Raw genomic sequence first — 26824 nt, forward strand, 5'->3', positions numbered from 1 at the left:
TTCTAGCACTTACACAAAAATTGAAATTAAGAATGCAGAAGATTAGAAACAGTTAAAAAGAGAATTAGTAAAGTGGACTAAGGTTAAAAAGAAATACTAGAATAATGGAGAGAGAGAAATAGATAGATAGATGAGAAATACAGAAAATATCTAATATGTGTGTAATTCAAATCCCAGAGAAAGAATAGAATGATTCCGAAGCAATATTAGAAGAGGTAATGGCTAAGAATTTCCCAGCCACTGATGAAAGTCATCAAATTTCAGATTTGAGAAGCTCTATAAATCCCAAGCTGGATAAATATAAAGAAAAATCAAAGAGCCTGAGTATATCATAGTAAAACTGCTAAACACCAAAGATAGAGAAAAATCTTAAAAACAGGTAGCAGGAATGGAAAAGGCTGGGGAAGAGCAGACAGACAGCAATAAGACAGGAAATTACATTTCTAAAAAAAAAAAAAAAGGCAAAAAGGGAAAGAAAGCACAGAAAGAAATGAAAGATACAGAATAATATCTTTAAAGCATTAAAAGGAAATAGCTTCCAACCTAGACTCTACTTTGGTTCAAAATATCCCTCAAAAATAGAGGTGAATTTCAAAGATTTTTAGTTAAATAAGAACTGAGGGAATTCATGAGTGTCAGGCCTGCACTAAATGAAATACTAAAGGGGGTGTTTTTAAGAAGAAAGAAAATGATAGCACATGGAAGTCAGACATTCAAAAAGGAATGATGAGCAAAAATAAATGATAAACATTTGGATAAATCTAAATATGCTGACCAATAAAATAGTAATTATATTCTCTTGTTGCATTTACAATTTTATATGTGCGCGCACACACACACACATGCGTACACGTATGTATAAGTGTGTTTGCAAAATTTGGAGTAAATGAAGTTAAGCTATACTGAGATCCATACATTGTCTGGGAAGAGGACTTATATAAATCAGGAATTAATGTTGCAGTCTAGAAGATGATCACTTAAAACACTGTTTCTCAGAGCGTATTCTTAGAGCCAGCACACCAAGATCACTTCATGTAATGGTTAATTTTATGTGTCAACTTGACTGGACCACAGGGTGCCCCGACATTTGATTAAATATTATTCTGGGTGTGTCTGTTAGGATGTTTCTGGATGAGATTACAATTTGAATGGGTAGACTGAATAAAGCAGACTGTCCTCCCTAATGTGTGTGTGTTCATCCATTCAATTGAAGACGTGAATAGAACAAAAGGCTAGATAAGAGAAAACCCCTTCTACCTGATGGTTGGTCTTTGCTGGCCTTCAGACTCAACTGAAACATCAGCTCTTCTGGGGTCTTGAGCCTGCCACCTTCCAGACTGGAACTTACACCATCAACTTTCCTGATTCTCAGGTCTTTAGTCTTGAACTAGAACTACATATTGGCTCAGCAATGTGTTTTAACAGGCCTCCCATGTAACTCTGTTGCATACTAATGTTTAAGATCCACTGCACTAAGGAAAAGATAATAAGGTATAAACTTCAACCTAACAGTTTCTTGTTACTTCTCTCTAGTGAATGTTTCTTAATGGCAATATGAATAAAATTGATTAATCACTGCCAAGACTTGGAAGCTAGGAAGGAAAGCAGAAACAAGCTCATAATAAGCATCAAGAACAAAAAGGAGGGGGCTTCCCTGGTGGCACAGTGGTTAAGAATCTGCCTGCAAATGCAGGGGACACGGGTTCGAGCCCTGGTCCGGGAAGATCCCACATGCTGCGGAGCAACTAAGCCCGTGTGCCACAACTACTAAGCCTGCGCTCTGGAGCCTGCAAGCCACAACTACTGAGCCCACGAGCCGCAACTACTGAAGCCCGTGTGCCTAGAGCCCATGCTCCTCAACAAGAGAAGTCACCGCAATGAGAAGCAAGTGCACCGCAACGAAGAGTAGCCCCCGCTCGCTGCAACTAGAGAAAGCCCACGTGTAGCAATGAAGACCAAATGCAGCCAAAAATAAATAAATAAAATAAATAAATTTATTAAAAAAAAAAAGAATAAAAAGGAGGGACTTTCTTACAGATTATATGAATGTTAAAATAAGAGAATATTATGAACTATATTATGCCAACAGAATCTACCAAAACTTACACAGGACAAAAATTGAAAATCTGGGGAGACCTGTAACATTTTAACTTAAAAACTTTCCCCAAAAAGGAAATCTAGGATCAGATGTCTTTGCTTGTGAACTCTACCAAATATTTTAGAAAACAAAGAAAAACAAATAAAAAATACCAATCTTACATAAGCTCTTCAAAAGGCAAAACAGATTTTACATCACAAAGAAATTGGATTTCTTTCAGGAATTAAAGGTTTGTTTAGCATTTTTAAAATTATAAGTCAATATCATAGACCATGTTAGCAGAAAAAGGAGGAAAACCACACGGTCATCTCCATGACTTCCCCTCTCTTTAGAGATAAAATTCTATACCCATAATGATGGTAACTTGGTTAATTATAAACACAAGAGAATTCTTATATTTGATAAAAAGTATCTTTATTAAATAGACAGGAGACATCATAATTAATGATGAAATGTTCAAAGCTTTTCATTTGAGATGAAGAAAAGAATGCCTTCTCTAACCACTTCTATAGAAAACTGTATTGGAGGTACTAGGTGACACTATAAGTCAGGAAAAAGAAATAAAAAGGTGTAAGTATTTGTGTAATGGGGGATAAAACTGCCAATATTCACAGATCAAATGACTGTCCATACATGCTTAGTTAGAAAGAATTATAGATAAATTAGGAAACATAAGTACTTAAAGGTGTCATATTAGCCTAATATATTGCAATGAATTATATATACCAGCAAACAATGAAAAAGGAAATTTATAAAATAAAAAAAATTTACAACATTAAAAAGTATCAAATTCCACTTTTCACCTTGAAGGGGTTAAGATGGTCTACAATTACCTCCCATGCTAACAACTAGAAAATTTTACAAAATGCAGAGAACAACTATTTTCATACAAAATGTGGGGTACAAAATCCCGAGGAAAGAGAAACAAATGAGATGAGTCCCACCATCACCCAGATTTCCTACATGGAGGTATTTTCCATATTAGGGCAGATACAGAATCCAGCAACCTTTCTCAGTTGACAAGATTAAAACTGTAGTTCAAGGAGGCAAAGGTGAATAGAATTTGGAGGGCATAGTACGCAAGAGGAAGGTGTATGGAGAGCACAGTAATCTTTGGCTGAGTAACAATCTAGGTAATGTGATGCCTGAAAGCTCCCAAGGTTAGAGTAGAACAACTTCTGAGGAAAGAACAATTATGGAGGAGTCATAACAGGCATCTTCTACATCTCACACAGGTCTAGAATTGTCTGCGTTCCATCTGGCCAAAAAGGAGGGACCTCCTTAGATACACTGAGCGTTCAGGAGAAATCCAGCACACTTTCTAAGTGGCAAAATTAGCCCAAGAATAAAGGCCACCCTAGATCTGCCTTAAAAGATCTTAAAAATGCTTCATGAGGAAGAATGGTCTTTCGAACAAATGGTGCTGCAACAAATGGACATTCACAGGAAAAAATATAAACCTGGACATAAACCTCACACCTTACATAAAAATTAGCTCAAAATGGGACCCCGACTTAAAACTAAAACTACTACTTAAAACCACAGAACTTTATAGAAGACATAGGAGAAAATCTTCAGCACTTAAGGTGAGGTGAAGAGTTCTTAGACATGACATCATGATAAGCTAGACTACAATAAAAATGTAAAGTTTCCTCTGCCAAAGACTTTATTAAGAGGACGAAACACACGAGCTACAGTCTGGGAGCAAATACTTGGAAACAACATTTTTGAAAAAGGACTTCTACTTAGAATACTGAATTCTTAAGGCTCAAAAGTGAAAAAGCAATCTAATTATAAAATGAGCAGAAGATATAAACAGACATTTCGTTGAAGAGAACACACTAATGGAAAATAAGCACACAAAAAGATGTTCAGAATCATCCATTAGGAGAATACAAATTAAGACCACAGTGAGATATCACTACATACCTACCAGAATGGCCTTAAAAAAAAAAAAAAAGACAACGCCGAATGCTGGTAAAAATGAAGAGAAACTGGACTATTCATACATTGCTGGTGGGAGTTTTTTATAACACTAAATAGGTACTTACCATATTAGCCCAGTAATCTCACTCTGGGCACTTATCCCAGAGAAATGAAAATGTATGTTCACATAAAAACAAATGTTTATTGTAGCTTTTCTGGTACTAGCCAAAAATGGAAAAAACCCGAATGTCTTTTAGTGGGTGAATGGTTAAACAAACTGTTGTACATCCATACCATGAAATAATACTCAGAAATACAAAAGGACCCATTAATACACACAACACTTGGATGGATCTCATGGCATTATACTGAGAAAGGTCAATATCCAAAGTCCCTCCGAAACACTTAGAAGTCAAAGAAGAAATCATAGAGAAACTTAGAAAAAATATTGTATGAAAATTAAAACAACATTAAATTTCTGAAATACAGCTAAAACAGTGCTTAGTGGAAAAGTTATGCCTTTAAATGCTTGTAACAGAAATGGAGAAATCTAAAATCAAAGATCTAAGCAAGGGATTGGCAAATGTTTTCTGTAAAGGGTAAGATACTAAATATTTTAACATTTTAGGGCATACTATCTCTGTTGCAACTACTTAACTCTGCCATTGTAATGTGAAAGCAGTCACAGGCAATATATAAACAAACGATGTGACTGTATTGCAATAAAAGTTTATTTACACAAAGTTCATATATAAAGTTTATGATGGCAGGCAGATTTGGTCCCTGGGCTGTAGTTTATAGACTCCTGATCTAAGTTTCCACCCTAAAAATCTAGAAAGAGAAAAGTAAGTAAACCTGAAATAACTAAAAGGAAATAAAAAGAGTGGAATTTGATGTAATAGAGACAGAAAAAAAATTAATGAATTTAATGCCTAATTTCTGGGGGGAAAATTATAATATTGAAAAGTCAGTAGGTACTCTAATAATGCTAAAATGAGAAAAGGCATAAATTACAAAATCAGGAATGAAAGAGGAGACATCATTAGAGATCCTACAAGTGTTTTAAAATAATAATATAATAATAAAATTATGAAAAACTTTATGGCAATAAATCCAATAACTTAGATAAAATGACTAAATTCCTAGAAGTCACAAATGACCAAAACTGATGCAAAAAGAAAACAGAAAATCTGAATAGTCACTTATCCAATGAAAGAATTTAATTTGTAAAACCTCCCCAGTAAAAAAAAATTCCAGGCAGAGATGGCTCCACTGGTGAAATCTCAAAGCTACAAGAATAAATAACACTAAAGCTACAAGTGACATTATCTTTCACATAGAAAATAATAAGGAAATTACAGATAATATTGAGATGAGAAAAGTCTAAACAATCTAACAAAGACTACTACATTTAAGTGGATTAAGCAAAATTGCAAGACGTAAAATCAGTGTACAAATGTCAATTGTCTTTCTATATACTACCAACACACAAAATCTTCTTTCTTTTTTGTTTTCAGTCTTATTGAGATATAATTAACAAGGCAATCATCAATTTGCTCTCTGTTAAGAAAGTTTACTTGCATTTTCTATCATTTTATATAAGTGGAAACATAGTACTTATCCTTTTTTGTTTGGCTTCTAACTCAAAATTGGAAATTTAAAGTAAAAATTTTAATTTAGAATATCATCAAAGACATGAAAAACCAATTAAAAAAAAAGACAAAACTAACTACAAGACCTTTACAATGAAAGCTATAATAAGTTGCTCAGAGAAATTAAAAACCTCAATGAATGGAGTTATAGACAATGTTTGTAGATTAGAAGACAATATTATTAAGATATCAATTCTCCCTAAATTTAAATAAATATTCAACACAATCCTAATTAACATTTCAACAGGATTTTTTTTTTTTTTTAGAAATTGACAAGCCAATTCTAAAACATATAAGAAAATGCAAACAATCTAGAAAAGTGAAAGCAATGGTAAAAAGAACAGAGTTAGAGGACTTATACTACCTGATTTCAGGATATTCTATAAGCTATAGTAATAAAGTGGGGTACTGGCATAAGGACAGCCATATAGATCATGAAGCAGCATGGAGTCCTGCAATAGGTTCACACAGAGACAGCCAACTGATTTTATACCAATGTGCCAAGGTAATTCAGTGGTGCTGAAACATTGATATACATATGGATAAAAACAAAACTGAATCTTTACCTCACCACACACACACAAAAATTAAGTGAAAACGGATCATAGACCTAATCATAAAAGCTAAAACTACAAAACTTTTAGAAGAAAATATACAAGAATATCTTCATGACTTTTGGCTAGGTAAAGATTTCTTAAGATACAAAGGCACAAACCATAAAAGAAAAGATTTTTTGAAACGATGGACTTGGTCAAAATTAGAAACTTCCTGTTCTAAATAATTTTAACAAAATGAAAATATAAGCCACAGAATGGAATATCTGACACAGGACATATAATCAGAATACATAAAGAATGGTGACATTTCACAAGAAAACAACCCTACTTTTTAAAAAAATAGCAAAAGATTTCAACGGCCCATTAACGTATCAGAAAAAAAAAAAAAAACTCATCACCTTTAATCATTAGGAAAGTGGAAAATAAATCCAAATGAGATATGATTACCCAGCAAAGTCTTAAATTATAAAGTCTTAAAAAGACTGAGAATGCCAAGTGTTGACAAGAATATGGAACAAATGGAACTTTTACACACCGTTGAAAGGAATATAAAATGATACAACTGCTTTGCAAAACAGCTCAGTAGTTTCTTATAAAGATAAGCCTATACTTCCTATTCAATCAGTTATTTTACTCCTATTTACCCAAGATCATATGTCTACAATACACTTGTATTCAAATGTCCATAGAATCTTTATTTATAATAGCCCCAATCTGGAAAAAACCCAGATGTCTATCAACAAGTGAAGAGATAAATAAATAGTGGGATAGCCATATAACAGAATAATACTCAAGAATAAAAAGGAATGGACTACTCATAAACAAAAAGACATGAATGAATCTCAAAATCTGAGTGAAAGAAGGTAGGCACCAGAAAGTGTATTCTATATGATTCCATCTATGTGAAATCCTAGAAAAGACAAATTTAAATTATGATATTAAAAAGCATATAAATGTTTGCCTGGGGAAGGATGGGGTAAATTATAAATGGGGCACAGGGAACTATATGGAGTGATAAATATATTCTACATCTTCATCGTGGTAGTGGTTGTATGGGCGTATAAACTGTTCAAAACTCGTTAAAATGTACACTCAAATTGAGTATTTTTAAATTGAGTTTAAACAACATAAACAAATGATCTCAATAAATTTATTTTGGAAACTAGAGAAACGAAGATACAAACACAAAATATTTAAATTATAAGAATATATCATATAAGAAACATATAAGACTTCTACATAAAAATCTAAAAATCATTACTGGAAAAAATTTTTTAAAAACTAAAGAAATGGAAGGAATAGAAGCCGTTCATAGTTTGGAAGTCACAATATTGAAAGAGATCTATAGATGAAATATAACTCCAGTTGCAATAGATCTATAAATTCCATTCCTTGTTAAAATCCCAGCAAGTTGTTTTCAATATGGATACTGATAAATTGATTCTAAAATTTAAATGGAAATGCAAAGCATCAAGAATAGCTTAGGCTTCCTTGGAAAAAAAAAAAGGACAGGATGGGAAGACATTACTTATCCAGATACTGATCCTTATTAAACCTAAAGGTAATTATGACAGTATGTCACAAGGATAGACAAACAGACAAATTGGGTAGAATCGAGTGCCAAAGCAGAATCCAGTATACAGGAACACTTGATGTGTGACAAAAGTGGCAGAGCATGGGAGATAGGAGAGTTTCTCAAATAAATGGTACCAGGTCATCTTGACATCCATAGTACTCCTACCTCATAAAATTCACAAAACTCAGTTCCAGATGAACTATGTATCTAAATGTAAAAAGCACAAATAAAGCAGCCAGAGGATGAGATGGGGAAAATGTAGGCAAAGATTTCATCTATAACACAAAAAGCACTAAAAAACAAAAACTCAATAAATTGAGTTTCATTAAAATTTACAACTTCTGCTGATCAAAACATATCACATAGATAATAAGAAAAGCCACAGAATGGGAGAAGATATATATATAACATATAATCATCAAAGGGCTCTTTTTCAAAATGCATAAAGAGAAGAGCCTTTACAAATTAAGAAGACAAACAACTCAACGTTTTAAAATGAGTAAGAGACTTCAACAGGGGAATCACAAAAGAGGAAAACCAAAAGACCAATAAATATATAAGAAGGTGCTCGACCTTGTTAACTATCAGGAAAATACAAACTAAAAATACAATGAAATACCACTATACTTCTACTAAAATGGCTAAAATGTAAAAGTGACAATACTAAGTACTGTTAAAGATATAAAAAATTAGGCACTCTCATATGCTGCTAATGAGTTAGTAAACTTGCATTAACCACTTTGGAAAACATTTGGCATTATCTAGTAAAATTGAACATACACAAACACTATGAATCAGCAATTCCATTCAGTTATTTACCCAACAGATATGCATACAAATGTGTAGTATACCCAAGAGTAATGTACAAGCAGGACTGTTATGTAAAAAAGGAGCATTATTTGCAATAGTTCCAAACTGGAAAATTCCAAATGCCCATCATCAGTAAAATAGATTAATAAATTGTAGTGTACAACCACTAAGGAATGAACATGAACAAAACTATTGCTACAGGCAATACAGATAAATCTCATAAACATAATGTTGAAAAAAAGTAGCCAGAAACAAAAAGAATACATACTGTGCAACTCCACTCATATAAAATTCAAAAAAGACAAAACTAATCTAGTATTCAGTCAGAGTGATGAATTTGAAGAGGAGCAAGAATAGTGGCAAAAAAAGGAGCAAAAGGTGGGGGCTTTGTGGTACCTGTAACATTCTATTTCTTGCCTTGAGTGATAATAACATAACATCGTTCTTTCATTGAGCTTTTACACTTCAATTAAAAATGGGAATACACACACATACTGTGTGTATGTATATGTGCAATTTAACTCCAAGCATTTTGGTCAAACTCTTCTAGGAATTCTCTCTGATATGCTACTACAAATCATTTTTATCTATTAATCACGATAGAAAACATAGTGTTTGGTGATTCAACTTCCAATTATATATGCTACGTATAACACTGCAGATTTATTTTGAAAGTCTATATTTTAAACTCACCACCCCAAAGATGTCCAATTTTATCATGGTGCCACGTGTGCATGTTTCTACTTTACAGGAAACAGTAATGTGCTATATGACAATGGATTATAAATTCAGGAAAGTTAGATCATGAAAACCATTCAAGATCTCTCAGTTTAGACTGAAATATAATAAATGATTTTTATATAATGAATAACTATCTAAAAATATCAAAACACTGCAATTATGAGATATAATCACAAAATACATAATTAAACATTCTTAAGAATTCTTAACTATATCTTTATATTTAATGTATACTGTTTCACTATTTTTGAGGTGGGAGGAAGGGAGTAAAAGGAGTAAAAAAACAAATAGTTATGTATACCTCATATTTTCAGCCGAATCTTCTGGCATTGGAGCAACAGTTTGTACAGCTGGAAGGTTTTTGCTGGTAGCACCATTCACAAAACTAGAAGAGGAGGAAGAAGAAGAGGACCCCGAATCCACGGCACCTGTTCCCAAAATAATAATTTTTAGCCTTAAGTATAAATTTATTTAACAAAATAATTTTCATTACATCATTACTGAGTTTGAAAACAATATTCATCTGAATTTCAAAATAGAATTTGGCCATTAAAAAGTCATTTGGCCATCGGTACACTAATAACTCTTTATAATTATTAAAAATAGCTATTGCATTAAAATCCAGTTTATTTACTTATATTACTCTAACAAAACTACATATTACAAATGGGATATAAATAAAAGACATCAACAAATGAAAATAATTTTAGGTAAAATGAGGCTGATAAAACAATGCAAATTTAGATGTGAAAAATTTATCTGTTTTTATCGCTATGTTGTTATATTTTTAGTTTTCACCATATAAGATATAATTTGCAATAAACTGTCTCAACATAAATTTGTGGCACTGCAGCATCAGTGCTTATTTTGATAAAATGATTGCTTAAGAAGGGCTATAATGAGTATAAGATTTGTACCCGATTTTAAAATAATGAGTTCTCCTCAACGATATGAAGACGCCATTTTAGAACAGATTTTCCTATATTAACACCATGTAAATATATTTAATAGCAGTGGAGTTGAGGGACATCTAGTGTTCCTAAATATTATCTTATCTTTATCTTATCTAACACTAATTCCCATAAAACTGGGATTTTCACAACACTTACGCAGCATGTATATGTCGAAATCTAAACTAGTCTTGGGTCCAGTTTAGATGTTGGCCCTCAATTTCTTTGTGTGTGTGTCGGTGTATGTGTGTTTGTGTATCTGTATATATGTATTTCTAAGGAGGATGTTCATTACTTACATTTTTTTATTGTAATATATGCTTTATACTATCACTGGACTTCTGGCTACCATCATTTCCCATATCTATTATTAATTCATAGAATAGGAATTAAAGGAAAATATCATACCTTGTTTCAAATAAAGATAAAAAAGAGATGACTTGCTTTTTCATTTACTTATCTCTTAAAGAGTAAGGATTTAGTCAATAAACACCAAAAGTAGATTTTTTCTTTCTACTACATTGGTATATTTTAAAAATCTTTAACACTTTTCTGAGTATACATTTTGGTAAAAGGAAAACATTTTTATACCTTTTTCTAGAAAGCAGAATGAGTAAAGGAGTAAGACTGTAAACTGGAGAGAAAAAACTTTATATAAAGTCTTCAGACAAGTCAGATATAAATATTTTTATATATATATATATATTTATACACATATATACATAAATCAAAGATGTTTTGTTCTTTAACACAATTCCATTAATGATGTTTATTTGCTAACATAAATATGCTTGATAGAGTACATTCTACTTACTACAACCCCATAAATGTGCTGTTCATGATATGTCAGACTCAGGTGGTATGATAAACAAGATAAATACAGAAAGCACAAAGAAGAGCTATGAAATTAATAAAAATGGGAATAATCTAAGTAATGATAATAGATGTAAAAGTTCAAGGCTATACAGTTTGGAGAAGAGAAGGCTACTATAGTCAGGGAAGAAAAGTCAGGGATCATCTTGCGTTGTATAAATACCTAAAATGGAATCACAAAGATTTGGGTAAGGATTTATTTAGCTAATAATCAACAGGAACATTTCTGGAAATTTACCAAAAAAAAAAAAAAAAAGGTTATTTTAGGCAGGCTTTTAAAATTTGTAGTGATTTGGAATTTTCTGCTTCTAGAATTATTAGGAAAATGTTGGACAATGAATTGGATATAATTGTAATCTAAGTATATAAATTAATTCAATGTCAAACAATGGTTCTTATTCACATGCACTTTTTGTCAAGTTGAGGCTCTTGCATATCGTCAAGGTTCTCAGGGGAGCTTGGTAAAAAATACATATTAGGTTTCAACCAGTAAATGTCACTAAATCTATTTTCTGTCACTAATATATTTAATATACCTTGATATTCTTGGTACAATTTACTAATTTTTACATATCAAATGTCAGTGTTCAAATTATCTTTTGGTTTTGCTCCCCAAATATCTTTCAGCAATCTGAGTTCACTCTGAAAGTAAATAGCATCATGTTTTGAGAATACTCAAAACAAAACCCACAGTGTTCTCAAACTAAAAAGTACACCCTAGAACCATAAATTCTGAAAGATAACATGAAGAATAAACTTCTTAAAGGTTAAGGTAATCTTAAATGATCAGGGTATTTTAATTTTTAATATCAAATAAGCAGAAGAAATGAAGATACAGAAAACAGAAAGAAAAAGATGAGGTATCACAAAAATAGATAAAGACAATACCTGTTGTATTAATCATACTTTTTGGTGTAGCTCCAGTAGCAGCAAATATATTAGAGGTACTGCCTGTTGGCAGCCCACTTCCAGCAGCAGCGGCTCCTACAGTGGTTACAGCTAAACTACCTGGAGGGGGCTTCTTAACAGGGACCACGACACTCCTGCAAAGAAATGATGAAAAATAACACAAGGTCTAAGATGAATTCTAATCCTGCTATGGCAGATACATGTAATCAACATCAAATTTTCTTTTCTTTCTTTTTCCTTTTTTTTTTTTTTTTTAAATTCCTGATCCCAACTTAATTGGTGAAAAGGATATAGACATTAAGGATATATTGTAAAGTGTGTTAACTATTATAATTCATTTGGCAAACATTTATGTAGAATCTAGAATTTGCAAATCTTTTTTAAGATGACATGTGGTCTATAATCCTGAATCTGGGAAAACTGGAAAAATGCGTGCTCAAGTTAGATATTTTTCATATGCATATAGGGATTTTTTTGTGTGAAAATATACATACATACAATGTTCATCCTATCTCCATCATATTCTAAATGTGGAAAATAGTCATAAAAACGTTTGAAAGCCAAATTCTGAAGTTTCCTCATAGTAAAGCTAAATATTAAGCCAAGAAATATGGAATAACAACTAATGGCATAATAAAATTAAGCTTTACTTTCCTGAACAAAATTGAGTTGTTTTTCATAGTAGGAATGCTATTATAATGAAAGAGAACTGAGAGGATACAATAGACATTTCGTAAAAGATCTATTTAGCTTCTAAACCTTGACTTTGTGAACTTAGAAGTTGAAAATTTCCTCATGTTTCGTTAGCATATTTAAATGAATTTCATAAAAAAAAATTTCTGAACTTAACATCTGTATTAACCTTAAATAATAAATGGATGTGAATAGTAGTCAATTTAAAAGATAAAGAAACTATTTCTTTAACATAATAAATATCTTTACTTCCTTTCAGTGAAGCTTCATTTTTCTCAAAGTTTACAGCACTCCAACTCCATTTAATAAATACTTTCAAGCATTACTCATTGAACTTATTTATCTAGAAAGTAGATGTATGAGATATTTTAAGTTCAAATATAATGCTTGAAAACTAATGACTGACAGTAAAAAATATCCAATCTAAACTAGGTCTTTTAAATGTATTTATATTTTATAATTTACTCATTAAAAAGCTCTACTTAAAGGAAACTATATCAATGGCTCATTGTCAAATAAGTCTATGGCTTAAACTTCCTTAATACCAATGATTTTCAAAGAAAAATGACTTTGTCAATGTAAAAAATCTAAATTTATAAGAATTACTATTTTCAATTTTAGGGGTATTTAAAACTTTTTTGTGACCAAAGTAATTATAATCTTAAATAATTTTACTCGTGCCAAAAAAATTCTTCATTAACTCTTTCTGGATACTTTTTTTTTTCCTTAATGGATAGTGTCAAATTCATCAGACTCAACCTTGAACTTTCAACTATCTTATTAAATTTCCAAAAGCACACACTATGCTTTCAATCCCTTCATTGGTCATTCCTCATTGAATACCTTCATTTATTTCACTGAGAGGTGGTGTGACATTATGGAGAATGCAGGATGTGGAGTTAGAAGATTAAGGCTTGAGGACTAAATCACTCTCAAGCTATGTGATATTAAATTTCAGTTTTTCAGTAAAAATGGCAAGACAAATGCCACTTCACATATGACTGGAGAAATTAAATGAGACTGTATTTAAAAGAACTTCGTCAATTATGAGATGCCTTATAAATGTTAATAACTGTTACCATTTTCTAAAGTGAAATAATTCTCTGCTTCCAAGATAAGGTATTTAGTTACAATGATCTACATAAAGATCAACAGAAAAGAAACCAAACTAATATTTTGGATTTATCATCAAAACTCTTCCCTAAACTTCTAAACTATTTCATTGCCTATTTAGAAAGAAAAGAAAATGATCAATGCTTGATTTGAAAAGAAGTCATTAGTAAAACTACAATATTTTTTCCTAAATCTCTCATTAAAATCCTTATGGATAAAATACAGAAACACAGGCTGATTGACAGTGCTGTGAGACAAATCTGTACACGGTAGAAAAAACTATTACCAAAGATTCCTGATTAACCGATCATTACCAACTTTGTACAAAAGCTCTCTGTAACAGGCTACTACAGGCATCTTGTCAAGTATTGAGGGTATGAGATATGTATTATGAAAAATTAGTTATATGAATGAGGGAAAAAAATGTTCATCTCAACAACCTGTAATGATAGCTTGTAAATAAATGCAAACAACATTAAATGCCTTTCTACTAAAAAACTTCTGAAAACATCTGATTTAATAGCAATTGACATGAAAGCCTCCAGACACTTCACTGACAGCAAACTCCGTAGTCTGGTAGTTAGTACAACATGGGATATAAATAGAGTAACAGTGGCTAGAAGCTCAGTTTTTAATGTCAAACAGACCTAAGTTAGAATTCTACCTCTAAGGTAGTAAGCAAATAAATCTCTCTAAGCTCCATTCTCCTTACCTTTAAAATGAGACTCATAATAGTTTGTACCTCATAAGATTGTTACAAAGATAAAAGGATATACTGCATATAAAATGCTTAGCACTTTACCTGGAATATTATAAGTGGTCCAAACATTTTAGCTATCATTAGTATTGCTATGGCTCCCAAAAGTGCTGATGCGATCTGGGTCTACCTCAGCAACAGTATCCAGAGTCAAAGAAGCAATAATCCTGATATACTTTGTGACTGTCAGACCTCATAAAGTCCTATGTATAGTTTTAGGCACCATATTTCAAGAATAATGACAAAAAGCATCGTGTCCATAAAAGAATAGTTAGGATGACAGTAGATCTAGAACACAAGTCATGTCAGGAAAGACTGAGAGTCTAGAAAATTATAGTAAAGACGTGAGAAAAAATTACACCAATTTTTAAAAATCTGAGGTATTTGACAAGGAAACAAGATGAAATTTCCACGTATCTCCAAATACCAGATTAGGACCAACAGAGGAAAGAACTCTCTAGTAATTTATATGAGCACCAGTTTCCAAACACCGATGTGTTCGAAGGGCTAGGACGACCATGTCACAAGAGTGGTGGTGAGAGAGGTGGGAAGCTGGATTTGACTGATTTCTCCGATTCTTTCTCAATCCATAATTTTATGCATTTGTTAGAACTACTATTTCCCCTTTGATTATTATGCCGAAATTGTTTATCTAGAATCAGAGGACTGTCCATTTTGGTCCTTAATATTATTTCTTCACCAACACTACCCATTCCCTAACACCTCAGACCATTCTCTCTCCTAAGCAATACATTTTACAAATTATTTGAATGTTTATACTTGCCAGTATGTGTTGATAACATATTAGTTATTTTCAGGAATGTTATTATGTATTTGCAACTACTTATATATGAAAGTAAAAATTTTCAGCTCTTACAAAATCTTAGTCAACATTTTCCACTTGGTTACTTATCCCCCCCATCCTATCAAAAGGCTTACCTAGGAGTTTATGTACCCCTTGTGGGTACCCCATTAGGGTGCATAAAAACACACAAATTTTTAGAGTATATACATTTTTCTAGGGTGAGCATATAATTTTTATCTGGATTTCAAAAATATAGCCGCAAAAGTTGAGCCACCAATCTAGACTATTAACATATTCCGTTCTTCTACTAGATCTGCCAGTCATACTGATGGATATCTAGAATACTCTATACTACACACATTTTAAAAAATGCATTATTCTATCTTATGAATATTCTTTCCATATTTTCCCAGACAATTTCACACTTCTGTCTCACAACTTTAAGACTGAAAACTATAAAGAAGTGGAAAATTCCTTTATACTACATATAATCTATACACGTGCCAAGGCTGTAAAGGTTATCATCTAAGTAGCACAAGCCAGAAAATTATTCTATCTAATTCACTTCAACAAAATGTTTCATTGAGTGATTAATTATATGTTTTGTAATACACTGAGTGATACAAAATACATGTAGGTGTGAAATTTTCCATCATTGAATTCATCCTATCTCAAAGCCATAGATTTGGGGTGTGATCTAAGATTTGCTCATTCATTTAACTCTGACGTGTGAGGGACTGTTCTGAGTTCTGAGATATAGCAATGTATAAAACAGACAAAATCTCTGCCCTCATGGAACTTAATTTCAATAGGGAGAGACAGAAAATACAATAACATAAATGATTAAATATAGTATACCAAGTGGTAAGTGTTGTGAGAAAAATAAGCACGGACAGGAATAAGGAGTATTATTGGAAGGGTGGCTAAGAGAAGACTTATTCAAAAGGTGGTATTTGAGGAAACACTGACAGGGTGAATGAACAAGCCAGGAGGGTATCTAGGGAAGAGTGTCATGGGATAGCGAACAGGAAGCAGGCTAGTGTGACCTGAGAAGACTGAGTGATGTGCAGAGATATAAGAGATGAGATGAAAGAAGTAACAGGGCCTCAGATCATAGGTCCTATAGTCCACTGTAAAGATGTTGTCTTTTCCTCAGAGTGGGACCAGCAGTCATTAAAAGCTTAGGAATAGGGGAGCAATATAACGTTAGGTTATAACAGGATCACGCTGGCTGCTATGTTAAGGATAGACAAGGGGGAAAAGGCAAATGGCGGGGAGACTGGTTAGGAGAATACTACAATAATCTAAGTAAGAAATGAGAGTAATTTGGATCAGAATTGCAAAGTGAAACTGGTGAACAATGGGTCAAATTTTGACTATATTAAGAAGGCAGAACAAACACGACTTGCAGAAGACTGGATGTGGGTATGAGAGAAAAGTCAAAGATGATGTAAAGATTTTTGCTTTAAGCAACTGGAAGGGCAGAACTGCCATTAACTAAGATAGGGACTGCTATGGTTGGAACAGTCTTTTTTTTTTTTTTTTAATAACTGTTAAGTTATTAATCATCCAAGTAGTAATGTTGAATAAGCAATCAGATAGATGAGTCTTCAGTTTAGGAGACAGGTTTGGGCTGAGACATAAAATTGGTAGTAATCAGACTATATGTTATTTAATGCCAGGAACATGGATGAAATCACCAAAGATGTCAATGCAAATAGATGGAAGAAGTGGTCCAAAGACAGAGTCTTGGGGATCTCCATTAACTAGTTATGTGAGTTTTGTAAAAAGGATACTACTTGATCTGTACACCTCAAGAACTGTCCTAAGTGTAAAGCGAGATACTGAAGATAAGAAATGGCTTTTAAATAGTGATTTTTTAAGACAAATGAGTTTTATATCTCACTCATGGATCCTATAATAATTCCTTTCTTCTTTCCACTTGCTCCCTCTTTTCTGTAACACTTACTGAGCACTGACAGGTTAAGGGAATACAGCTACACTGACAAGTTAGGGGATACCAAGACAAGTAAGACATAACCCGTGTCAGAGATACTTGAAGGAAATACAAGAGACAAATAAATCAACTGCAATGTATTTCAATAACAGCTCTGAATAGAGTTATGCACAAGAACTTTCAGAAACATAAAGGATGAGCTTTATCAGGGAAGAGTAAGCTGAATTGAAAAGGACCAATGGGAATCAGCCAAGAAGAGGAAAGCTCAATAGTAGAAACTTCATGAGGCAAAGAGATATGAAAAATCATAAAAGATTGAAGGACTGCAAACAGATCCTTATGGCTAGTGAAAGATGAGGACTTTCTATTCCAAACTAAGAAGTTCATCCTTTACTGTGTAATAACAAGAAATTGTTTCAAAATCTTCATCAATATTGCATTTAAGAAAAACATCTCTGACATAAATGTGGAAGATGCATTTGGTGGGGGAACACCTGGAAATAGGTGATAGCTTTGAAACTGGGCATGTCAAATCTTTTCTGGATTTCAGGTCTTTTAACCAAGTTCATAACCATCTGCTACTTTTTGAGACAAATTGTAAGGCCATCTCATTTATTCTAGGAATTTGGAGCTTTATGGGACTTTTTGGAAATAATGCATTATTCTATATGTTGGGAAACTGAGTCCCAGAGAACCAAAGAGAATAGATAAGGGTCACACACCTAATTACAGAGACCCATTACTGATAGCCATTTCTTCTAATTTCTAGATTATTACTCTTTATCTAACAAGGCTTACTGTTGTTAAACATTTATCTTGAAAGAAAAAATTGAAACTATGAAGAAAAAAATTTTACTTCTGCTTTTAAGTTGACATTACAATTTACTGCAGCTCATTAGAAATCACAAGTTTATTTATGATGTTTTCATGATTTATTCGTTGCTATTTTGTAAAGTATTTAGAATACCAGTAGAGAAATAGGATGTATGAAAAATAACTGAGTATTTCATTAGTCCACCCTTTAAAGAGAGATGCTTTTTTCAGCTCACTGAACTGTCTGTGGAAATGCCAGCAGAGAAAAAGGCAACAACATTGGGGAAATTAGGATACAACCATGCTGGATCAAAAGTGCATCTTCTGGCAACTGGCCTTAAAATACTATACCCGGGGTACTTGGAGCATAATAAAAGCTGGGATTTCAGTGGCTAGGTATCATAGAAACTTTCAATTGTAAAGGCTGGCACAGGTTTAATCAATGTAGCTTACATTTACTTGCTCATCCTTTAAGTGATATAATCAAAACACTTTTTAAAAAAAATTAGAAAACTGTAAGAACAGAAATTAAAGTACTCAGCAGTAATTGTAAGTTTTCATATTCTGACTTAATTCTAAGCTTAAAGAAATCAATGTAGGAGGATTCCATCATCTCTACTAAACATTTCTTTTTTATTTATCCTAAATTGTCATCCTTAGCACTAATATTTAAAACATTAATGTTAAAAAACTAGAGAGAGAATACCTAGACTAAGCTTATACTTTAGGTTCAGTAATATGAAGGCTATATATATTGCTTTTTAGTCCCATTATATTTACAAAATATTTTTTTATTTCAGAGATTTTCTTTTTCAGAGAATGAAACACTTGGAAGCAAGGATATTAAAAGTCTGAGGGAAAAAATACAAACTAATTTGCCTGAACATATCAAACCCAGTAACTGAAACACAAGCAGGTTTGTAAAATCAAAAGGGATGAAGTATAAATCATAAGATCATTGTATGCTAGCCAGAGAAGCAACACAATTACTAGCTTTTTGTGATATCCCAGACTTAAGATAATTTTCTGAAATATAACAACAGTTAAAATGTATGGAGAAGCATATTGTCCTCTGCCTTTTTTTATTGTCTTTTGTCCAAACTAAGGGGGCGTCTCAGGAATCCCTGGAGAATTAAGACTGAGCTAAATCACAGATATATACAAAATTCTCAAAAAAAATTAAAAGCATTTGGATATACAGGGTTAAATTTTAGTTTAAAGGATATGGCAAAGCTTAATTGGTGGTTTTAGAGAAAAGCATTCCCTCAATCTAAAAGTTACAGAGTTACTGATGCCTGAAAAAAATACAGCTCAGCTAGACTATTTTATAAATCATAGATCTACACAGAAATCTATCACAAGAGACAGTACTGTTGGGGAACTTTGCAACTAGATTTATAAGTTCTATTATGAGATTACTAAACTCTTCTCTTAGAAATAAAACCATGATAAATATTCCTCTTCGCTTCATAGTAACAAAACAGTAGAAAAACTCTTGTAGTTTCGAAATCATATTTCCTCTATACATATAGTGTGTTCCATCTATAGAATGATAGTAGCGGATGTCTAGGATTTTCAGTGCTTTACAATTCATAAATACACTTTTGTTGGGCCATTCATTGTAATCAAAGACATATACTTAAATCTGCATAGATGATGAATGGAGGAAATGAAAGAAAAAGAATCAGCATTTCCCATATATGTAGATAAGAAAATTTATATAATATTTCATAATACAACCTGATGAAAGATTTAATACTAAAAGAAAAAGGTTTATTTTAGTTAGGTCTAAATGTTTCTAAAATTTGATGTTGCAATTTACCGAATGAAAACCATATTACAAACTTCAAAACACTGAAATTCATTAATGCGCCATCCTAAGTGAGGAGAAACTCCACATATAAAGCATAAGTTAACATAACTCAATTGACATCAGTTGTTTTAGGAAGTTATTCCCAAACTTACAATCTAGAATAAGTATAAAGAATACATTGTTAGCATGTTTTCAATAGAACAAATAAACTATTGGCTAACAAAAGGAAAATCCTAGGTGATTTCCACTGCAATTGTACAATATTATTATGTATGATTTAGCTACAAAGAAATGAGCAACTGAGTTTACAGCTATTTTTCAACTAAAGATATAAATGAAAAATACATTATTGGTAGAGTAAGACCCATGCTAATTCTGTGTTTGAAACTGTAAGTATTCAAGATTTGCTTCTAAAGCCTGCCTTCTTGGATCCTATTTTCAAGGAATTCAATCTGATGTTAAAAGACATGTCATAACTTGAATTTCAGACTTTAGTGCTTCAGAAATATGTTTATATACTTCATAATGTAATTATAGCTACCTTAAGACAGATAAGGCAAATGGTAGCAATATATTGGAAATATAATTGAAAAATGCAGTTGTCCAGAAGCACTTGTGGGGATGATGTCTCAGAAAAGCTGCTCAAAGCTCCAGAGTTTGAAGTTAAATTTTTGATGTTGTCACTCTCAATCTATTGAATGGCTGACAGACAATCAAACCCGTCTGGCTGGCTGGCAGCTCATTTTGCTGGCAGGTGGCAAACAATTAGACACACCAATTTGTGCCTCCTGATGACATTAAAGCATGAAACTAAGTTGTATGGAGGGCCTAGTGATTTGTGTGAAAGCATTTCAAAAATAATACTCTTTGCCGTGGCAACTCATTTCAGACTGCCACCTCCCATTATGGCTTTGAGCACTGAAGACGACAGACTTGAGTTACGTGCAGTGCAAGGCCGCTTCTGTTCAATCCGTCATCAGCGCCCCCTGAGACCTCAATCCCCTCCTTTCATCAATATCACCTCATCATTTACATTTGATAGTACTTGAGCTACTGCATATATTAACTACACTGGAGACCCTTCTCCTAAAAAGAATTGAAATATGCTTTGTGCTCCTCGATTTCATTTCTACTTATGCAATTTAGAAGAATGATTCCACTCTCATTGCATTTTGCACAAATGCTACCAGGAACAAGTGGAAAGTTCTATATTTTGTAAAGCAATATCCTCAAAAGTGTAATAAATTTTGAGTAGCTAAGAATATTGGCACTCAGATGACTGCTTCGTTAAGTTTTAATGAAAAAAACTGTTCTAACGATAATCCAAATTAAAACAGAAATATTTTACTTAATGTTTATTTCACTGGATTTTCTTATGCAAATTACAATGATTCTCTGTATTTACTGTTTTATAGTTTAACAAAACTTAGGTATAGAACTTAAAAATTAAATGGAACATAAAACTTATGACCCCAAGTTAAATTATTATAACATTTATTTATAGATAAAGATTTATAGATATATACAATTACAAATACTTACATGCTTATGCTTATATAAATTCATAAACACACATACACATATATCCTGGGAACACAAACCAAATATGAATTGGCATAAGGAACATCCAAGGAACTATATGAATGAACCTCCAAACTATTAAAAAAAACCAAACAATTTCCTACCTTTTATACCCCTCCTTTTTTTAGTTTTTAAAAAACTTCTGACACTTAACACATTTTATCTTACAGACAACTATCTGCAAACATTTTATCTCCTTTTACTACTTTAAGTTCATAGAAAACAAACCTGAATCTATCTCTTTATATTTGACATGATGACTAATGCCATTCATATTTTCACAATAAATTTTCAAGAAATGTCTGTAGGATGCTGGTTGAAATGCTTATAGGCAAAATTTAAATTATATTTATGTATGAAAAAGATAATTCATCCTAACTGAAAATGGCTTTACTGCCACACCTCAACCCCTAAACTCTAAAAAATTACTGTCTCTAACTGGGACAAAGCAGTTTGGCTATTTTAGAGAAAACATTATGGAATATATATTACATTTTGACTATATATTTATTTTGACATTTAAGAAACATTTGATTTCCTAACTTGATCTTTTCTCCCTAAAACAAAAAACAATTACTTTCCAGTTTCCTCACATATATGTATATATAAGTGTATATAATATATAAAACATATATATATATATATATATAATGACTTCTCCAATCTACTGTAGTCACTTGATGATAGATTATAATCAGAATCTGCGTTTCCCTATTTCCAATTCAATGTGCTATCTGCCATTTCATATTGAACCCCCTTTTTTGAAACATATTATTAAAATGCCTGACTATGAGATCAATCCGGTCGGCCTGTCACTTTGATAGTCTTTGTAGTAAGAATCTACAGTAAAAAATATAATGTTTTCAAGACCCTCCTAATATTGTTAAATTAACAGACTCTGATTTTCCTTCTATGCATAGAGCACTGTAAATAATAAGTTCAGTACCTACCTGTCAAAGGAATGAAACTGCATAGGAAGAATAGCTTGCGTTTCTCTCTTCAGTGCTGGATCTGGGTATGGGATAGGTTCAGGGCCACATTCTGCAATTTCAACTGGGGCGGCCACAAGACTTTTCAATATTTCCTTGACATTGATGCCTTTGGTTTGACTAATGCTAGATATAGATGGCGCAGGCTTCAACATTTCACTGGGGTTCTCAGTTAGGCTTTCCTGTGACTTTTTCACTTCGGATGACAAAGTGGATAACAGTTCACTCATGGCATCAGGGCCTGTGCTAGGCTCTAATTCTGCCCCATTCAGGATGCTAGCCACTTGCTCCTCTCCGATTCCTGAATCAGTATGAGGAATGGAACTTTCTAGATGAATATCTTCACCAGGGGTTGGTGTTTCTTTTTCCTTTACCGTGTCTGGAAATGCAGCAGGTGTTTCTGTAATGAAAGAAACTGATTTAAACAAAAAGCTTCACGAGTAAAAACCCAGTATTATTAATAAAATATACTCACATATTAGAATAAACAAAAGAAAACCTGTAAGAAACAAAAAGTCTGCTAAATGGATGTGCATAACAACACAACTTGATTAAAATATATCAACCACATACACCTGTCATTTTGTTTGGCAAGCATCAACAGAACCCTGTTTCTTTTATAAATCATCTGGCATTTCAAAATTGATATATAAGCATGGAGAAATAGTTCCTACCACAATTGCTTATAGCAGCTTGTAAATAATTATTATATAAAGCTCCCCTTTTATACTTTTATTGTTAGCTACCAATCATGCAAGATAAATTATTATACTTCTCCAATATCTCCTTAAAAATATTAAGTTACTTTTATATCTTTTTTGGTATTTCAGTAACCAATAATGAAATGCCTGATTGAAATATTTAAACTAAAGATATATTTTAAGTTACATATAATACATAAAATTCTAAAGAGTTAATTGCAAAAAGCATGTCAAATGATTAGTTCAAAAGGATAAATGCTTTGATAATAGAATAGTGAGCCTCACGAATTTAACCTATATGTGCCTTTAAGAACAATTATTTTGGAATACTCATGATGATTCTTTGTGAATAAATATAAATTTCAATTTGTGAAAATTGAATCACAAATATGTATGAAAACGTATATAATATTACTAATTAAAATAGATAAAAAGAAAACCATCTTTAAAATGTTAAATTCCTATCAAATCTCATTATACAAAGGTCACTATAATAAAGTTTTTCATATAATAAAATGTTACCAAATTCTAAATGATGACCCTGAAAAATTTATCTAATCTAAGTATAATGGGAATAACAATAGCTTTTAACTTAATAAAGTCATGTTGAAAAAGAAAATAAGATACACACTTATTTACTTGCAGCTCCTGCATGAAGTACTTAGTAAATGGCAGCTATTTGTATTACTTTAATAACTAATAGTTATTCTTTGTAATACAAGAAGGGCAAGCTAAATTATGTCTATGATCTCTTCGAAATTAACATCTGTAAGTTCTTTAAAACTGCCCTTAGGTTTGTTTATTTATTCATTCATTCATTCTTGGCTTGTTGGGTCTTCGTTGTGGTGCGCGGGCTTCTCATTGTGGTGGCTTCTCTTGTTGTGGAGCGTGGACTCTAGGCACGTGGGCTTCAGTAGTTGTGGCACGTGGGCTCAGTAGTTGTGGCTCGCAGGCTTAGTTGCTCATGTGGGATCCTCCTGGACCAGGGATCGAACCCATCTCCCCTGCACTGGCAGACGGATTCTTAACCACTGCACCACCAGGGAAGTACCGAAACTGCCCTTAGGTGTTTTTGTTGTTGTTGTTGTTGATTTCTTTGTTTCTTTGATTTGAAAGGTTATTAGAACAGGAAACTAAGGATATACATCTCTCACAAGTCCATGTCATGTGGCAGTTTTCCTCATATTTATTAAATAGGTTTTAGTTTTGCTTGTTTGTTTGGGCAAGGATGTTAGAATTGAAAGAACAAAAGATTACTCTGTAGGACATGATAATAATATTCAAACACTAGATGAACAACATGAAAAACAGGTTTTTCTTAGTTGCTCTCAAGGCTAAAACTTAAAATAACTGCATAAAGTATTTTTGAGAAGACAGAAAATTTCTGTAATATTACTGGCAAAACACTAGAGAAGGAAAAAGGTAAGAGGTAAAGATAACAATTTGGCGTTTTTTAAATAAAACCTTGTGAGAGCAGATTAAGACAAATTAGAATAGCATCAGGAATAAGATGAAGAGAAAGAATCAAGATGCTTCTGAAATATCTAGCTTAAAGAAAAAAAATAAAAAGAATGGTGATATGTCACTAACTGAAGAAGAAAGCAAAAAAGAAGCAAGTTTATTCAGGAAAATAATGAATTAATTGAGTATGCAGAATCTCTGGAACATTTATATCTGTAAGTCAAGGAAACTATGGCCATATATTTAGGGAACATTCAAACAGAGGTGACAATCAAATTTTGGAAATTGATGAAATTACCTAGGAATATAGGATGGGAAGATGGCTAAGCCAGTTATTTCCACTCTTAGAGATACTACTGAGTTTACTTAATGCATGTTTAATCTACAGATTACATATTCTTGGAGAGAAAACAATTACAGCAGAAAAATCAGGAGAGAATTAAACAGCGATAGTGACATTTCTATAGCAACAGGACAGAGAATGTAAACACAGAAACAAAATAAGAACTCTAACATCAACAAAATATCACAGTGGAATAGTTACTAGCATGGGCTAACTTTTCTTACAGAGTTTAATTGTCAAAAGGCATATAGTCAAGTCTAGCACTTAGTCTAAATTTAGCTAATTTATAGATCTTGTCCACAGGTTTGGCTTTACCCTAACATGATATCTCAGAATCTTTATTTATGATGTGTTTTACATTAAGAGCTACACAAAAATGTAAACTTTTCAAGTTGTATTTGTCTGAAATATAAGCATTTTGCTAGCAAACAAAATATCTAAGAAAATAAAATCTTTGGTTTGTGTCCACAAAGTGTCATATAAAAAGATTTTTTCTACCAACTATACAATTTTTTGCTTTTCTATTCAACTGACTCTCTCAGTAGACAACTAAAATCTATAACTCAGTAGCTAGATACGTGGAACTTCAATATAAATGTTGACCTCTTGATTATAAAACAGTTAAAAGTTTATTAAATTTGAATATTAAAATATTTTCAAATGACTCATCAAAATATTTATACAGTAATAAAAATCTTAATTTTTTTTTACTGTGAATGATAAAAGAATTATTTCAAGAGAGCGGTAATTTTGATATTTCAATAAGAATTCTATTCCAATACATAAGTTTTGTAAAGTTTATGATCTTATTCACCTAGAAATAAAAATAACCACCAATGAAAAATTTTATAACAGTAATTGCAAATAGAAAACAGGTCAATACTCAAAAAACCTACCTTAATTTCCCATTATGCATTTACAGAACACACTCTGAGATGATAGCATAAGCTTCAGCTTAGATGAATTACATGTTTCCAGAATGCTTCTTTGTAACACTAAAGTACTTTGAGGATTTAACCCAAGTGACTTCAATAGAAGCTAAGCATGAGCAGCACAGAAAGTATAAATGATTGCACCTGTGCAGGTTATATTACTGACAGGAGACTTGCAACTTTTCAGTAGTTCTCGACAGTTTCTGTAGCAATAGGCCATGTCAGTACACAAAGGAGAAATATTACTAGCCTGAGTGATCTTAACCTTGTCAGAACAGGCAGTTGGGTGCCAGATGCCTCTTTTTCTTACTGTTTTTCATTGAACCTAATGAGTTCATCTAATGCATGTTCGGAAAAATGTGGGGTTAAGTTCAGCAAATGACATGATTTCTACATGGTGACCTCATTTAACACATTCCTTCCACCAAAAATCTTGTTTTATGATAATTTATGAAGTGTTTCAATATTTCTTACCTATTAAATTACTCAAATTGCTATTTTCCAAACTACCTTAATAAGGAATAACATGAAAGGAACATATAGCTTCTTGTTAGTATAGCACTAAAAATTACATCAAGATTACTTATTTGCTCTTCAAATAGTAATATTAAGCAAACTATTCACATTAGAGTAATTTAAAATAAACATAAAGATCTGTATATAACTTGTATATCTTGTTTATATTAAATGCAAATTAGTTAAATTGCATAAAAATTAACCAAAACTCCAAAGAGAAAAGAAAATACAGAGCCCAACCACTCTATCGGCTATTCT

The 26824-nt window shown here is 32.2% G+C and overlaps 1 protein-coding gene across 8 annotated transcripts in view; it reads right to left on the minus strand.

Moving 5' to 3' along the window:
- The window catches only part of NBEA (neurobeachin), a 629474-nt gene that overhangs the window by 378135 nt on the left and 224515 nt on the right, over window positions 1-26824 (minus strand). For 7 of the 8 annotated variants that reach the window (XM_061171076.1, XM_061171075.1, XM_061171072.1 and 4 more), the window contains exons 30-32: window positions 22575-23013; window positions 12072-12226; window positions 9662-9788 (exon numbers count right to left, since the gene is read on the minus strand). In XM_061171076.1, coding sequence (XP_061027059.1) covers window positions 9662-9788; window positions 12072-12226; window positions 22575-23013 — 721 coding nt within the window. The remainder of the gene's footprint in view (window positions 1-9661; window positions 9789-12071; window positions 12227-22574; window positions 23014-26824) is intronic. The other variant, XM_061171071.1, reaches the window with a different exon arrangement.

This window comes from Eubalaena glacialis, chromosome 16 (genome assembly GCF_028564815.1).
Source record: "Eubalaena glacialis isolate mEubGla1 chromosome 16, mEubGla1.1.hap2.+ XY, whole genome shotgun sequence".
In the NCBI taxonomy this organism is placed as follows: Eukaryota; Metazoa; Chordata; class Mammalia; order Artiodactyla; family Balaenidae; genus Eubalaena; species Eubalaena glacialis.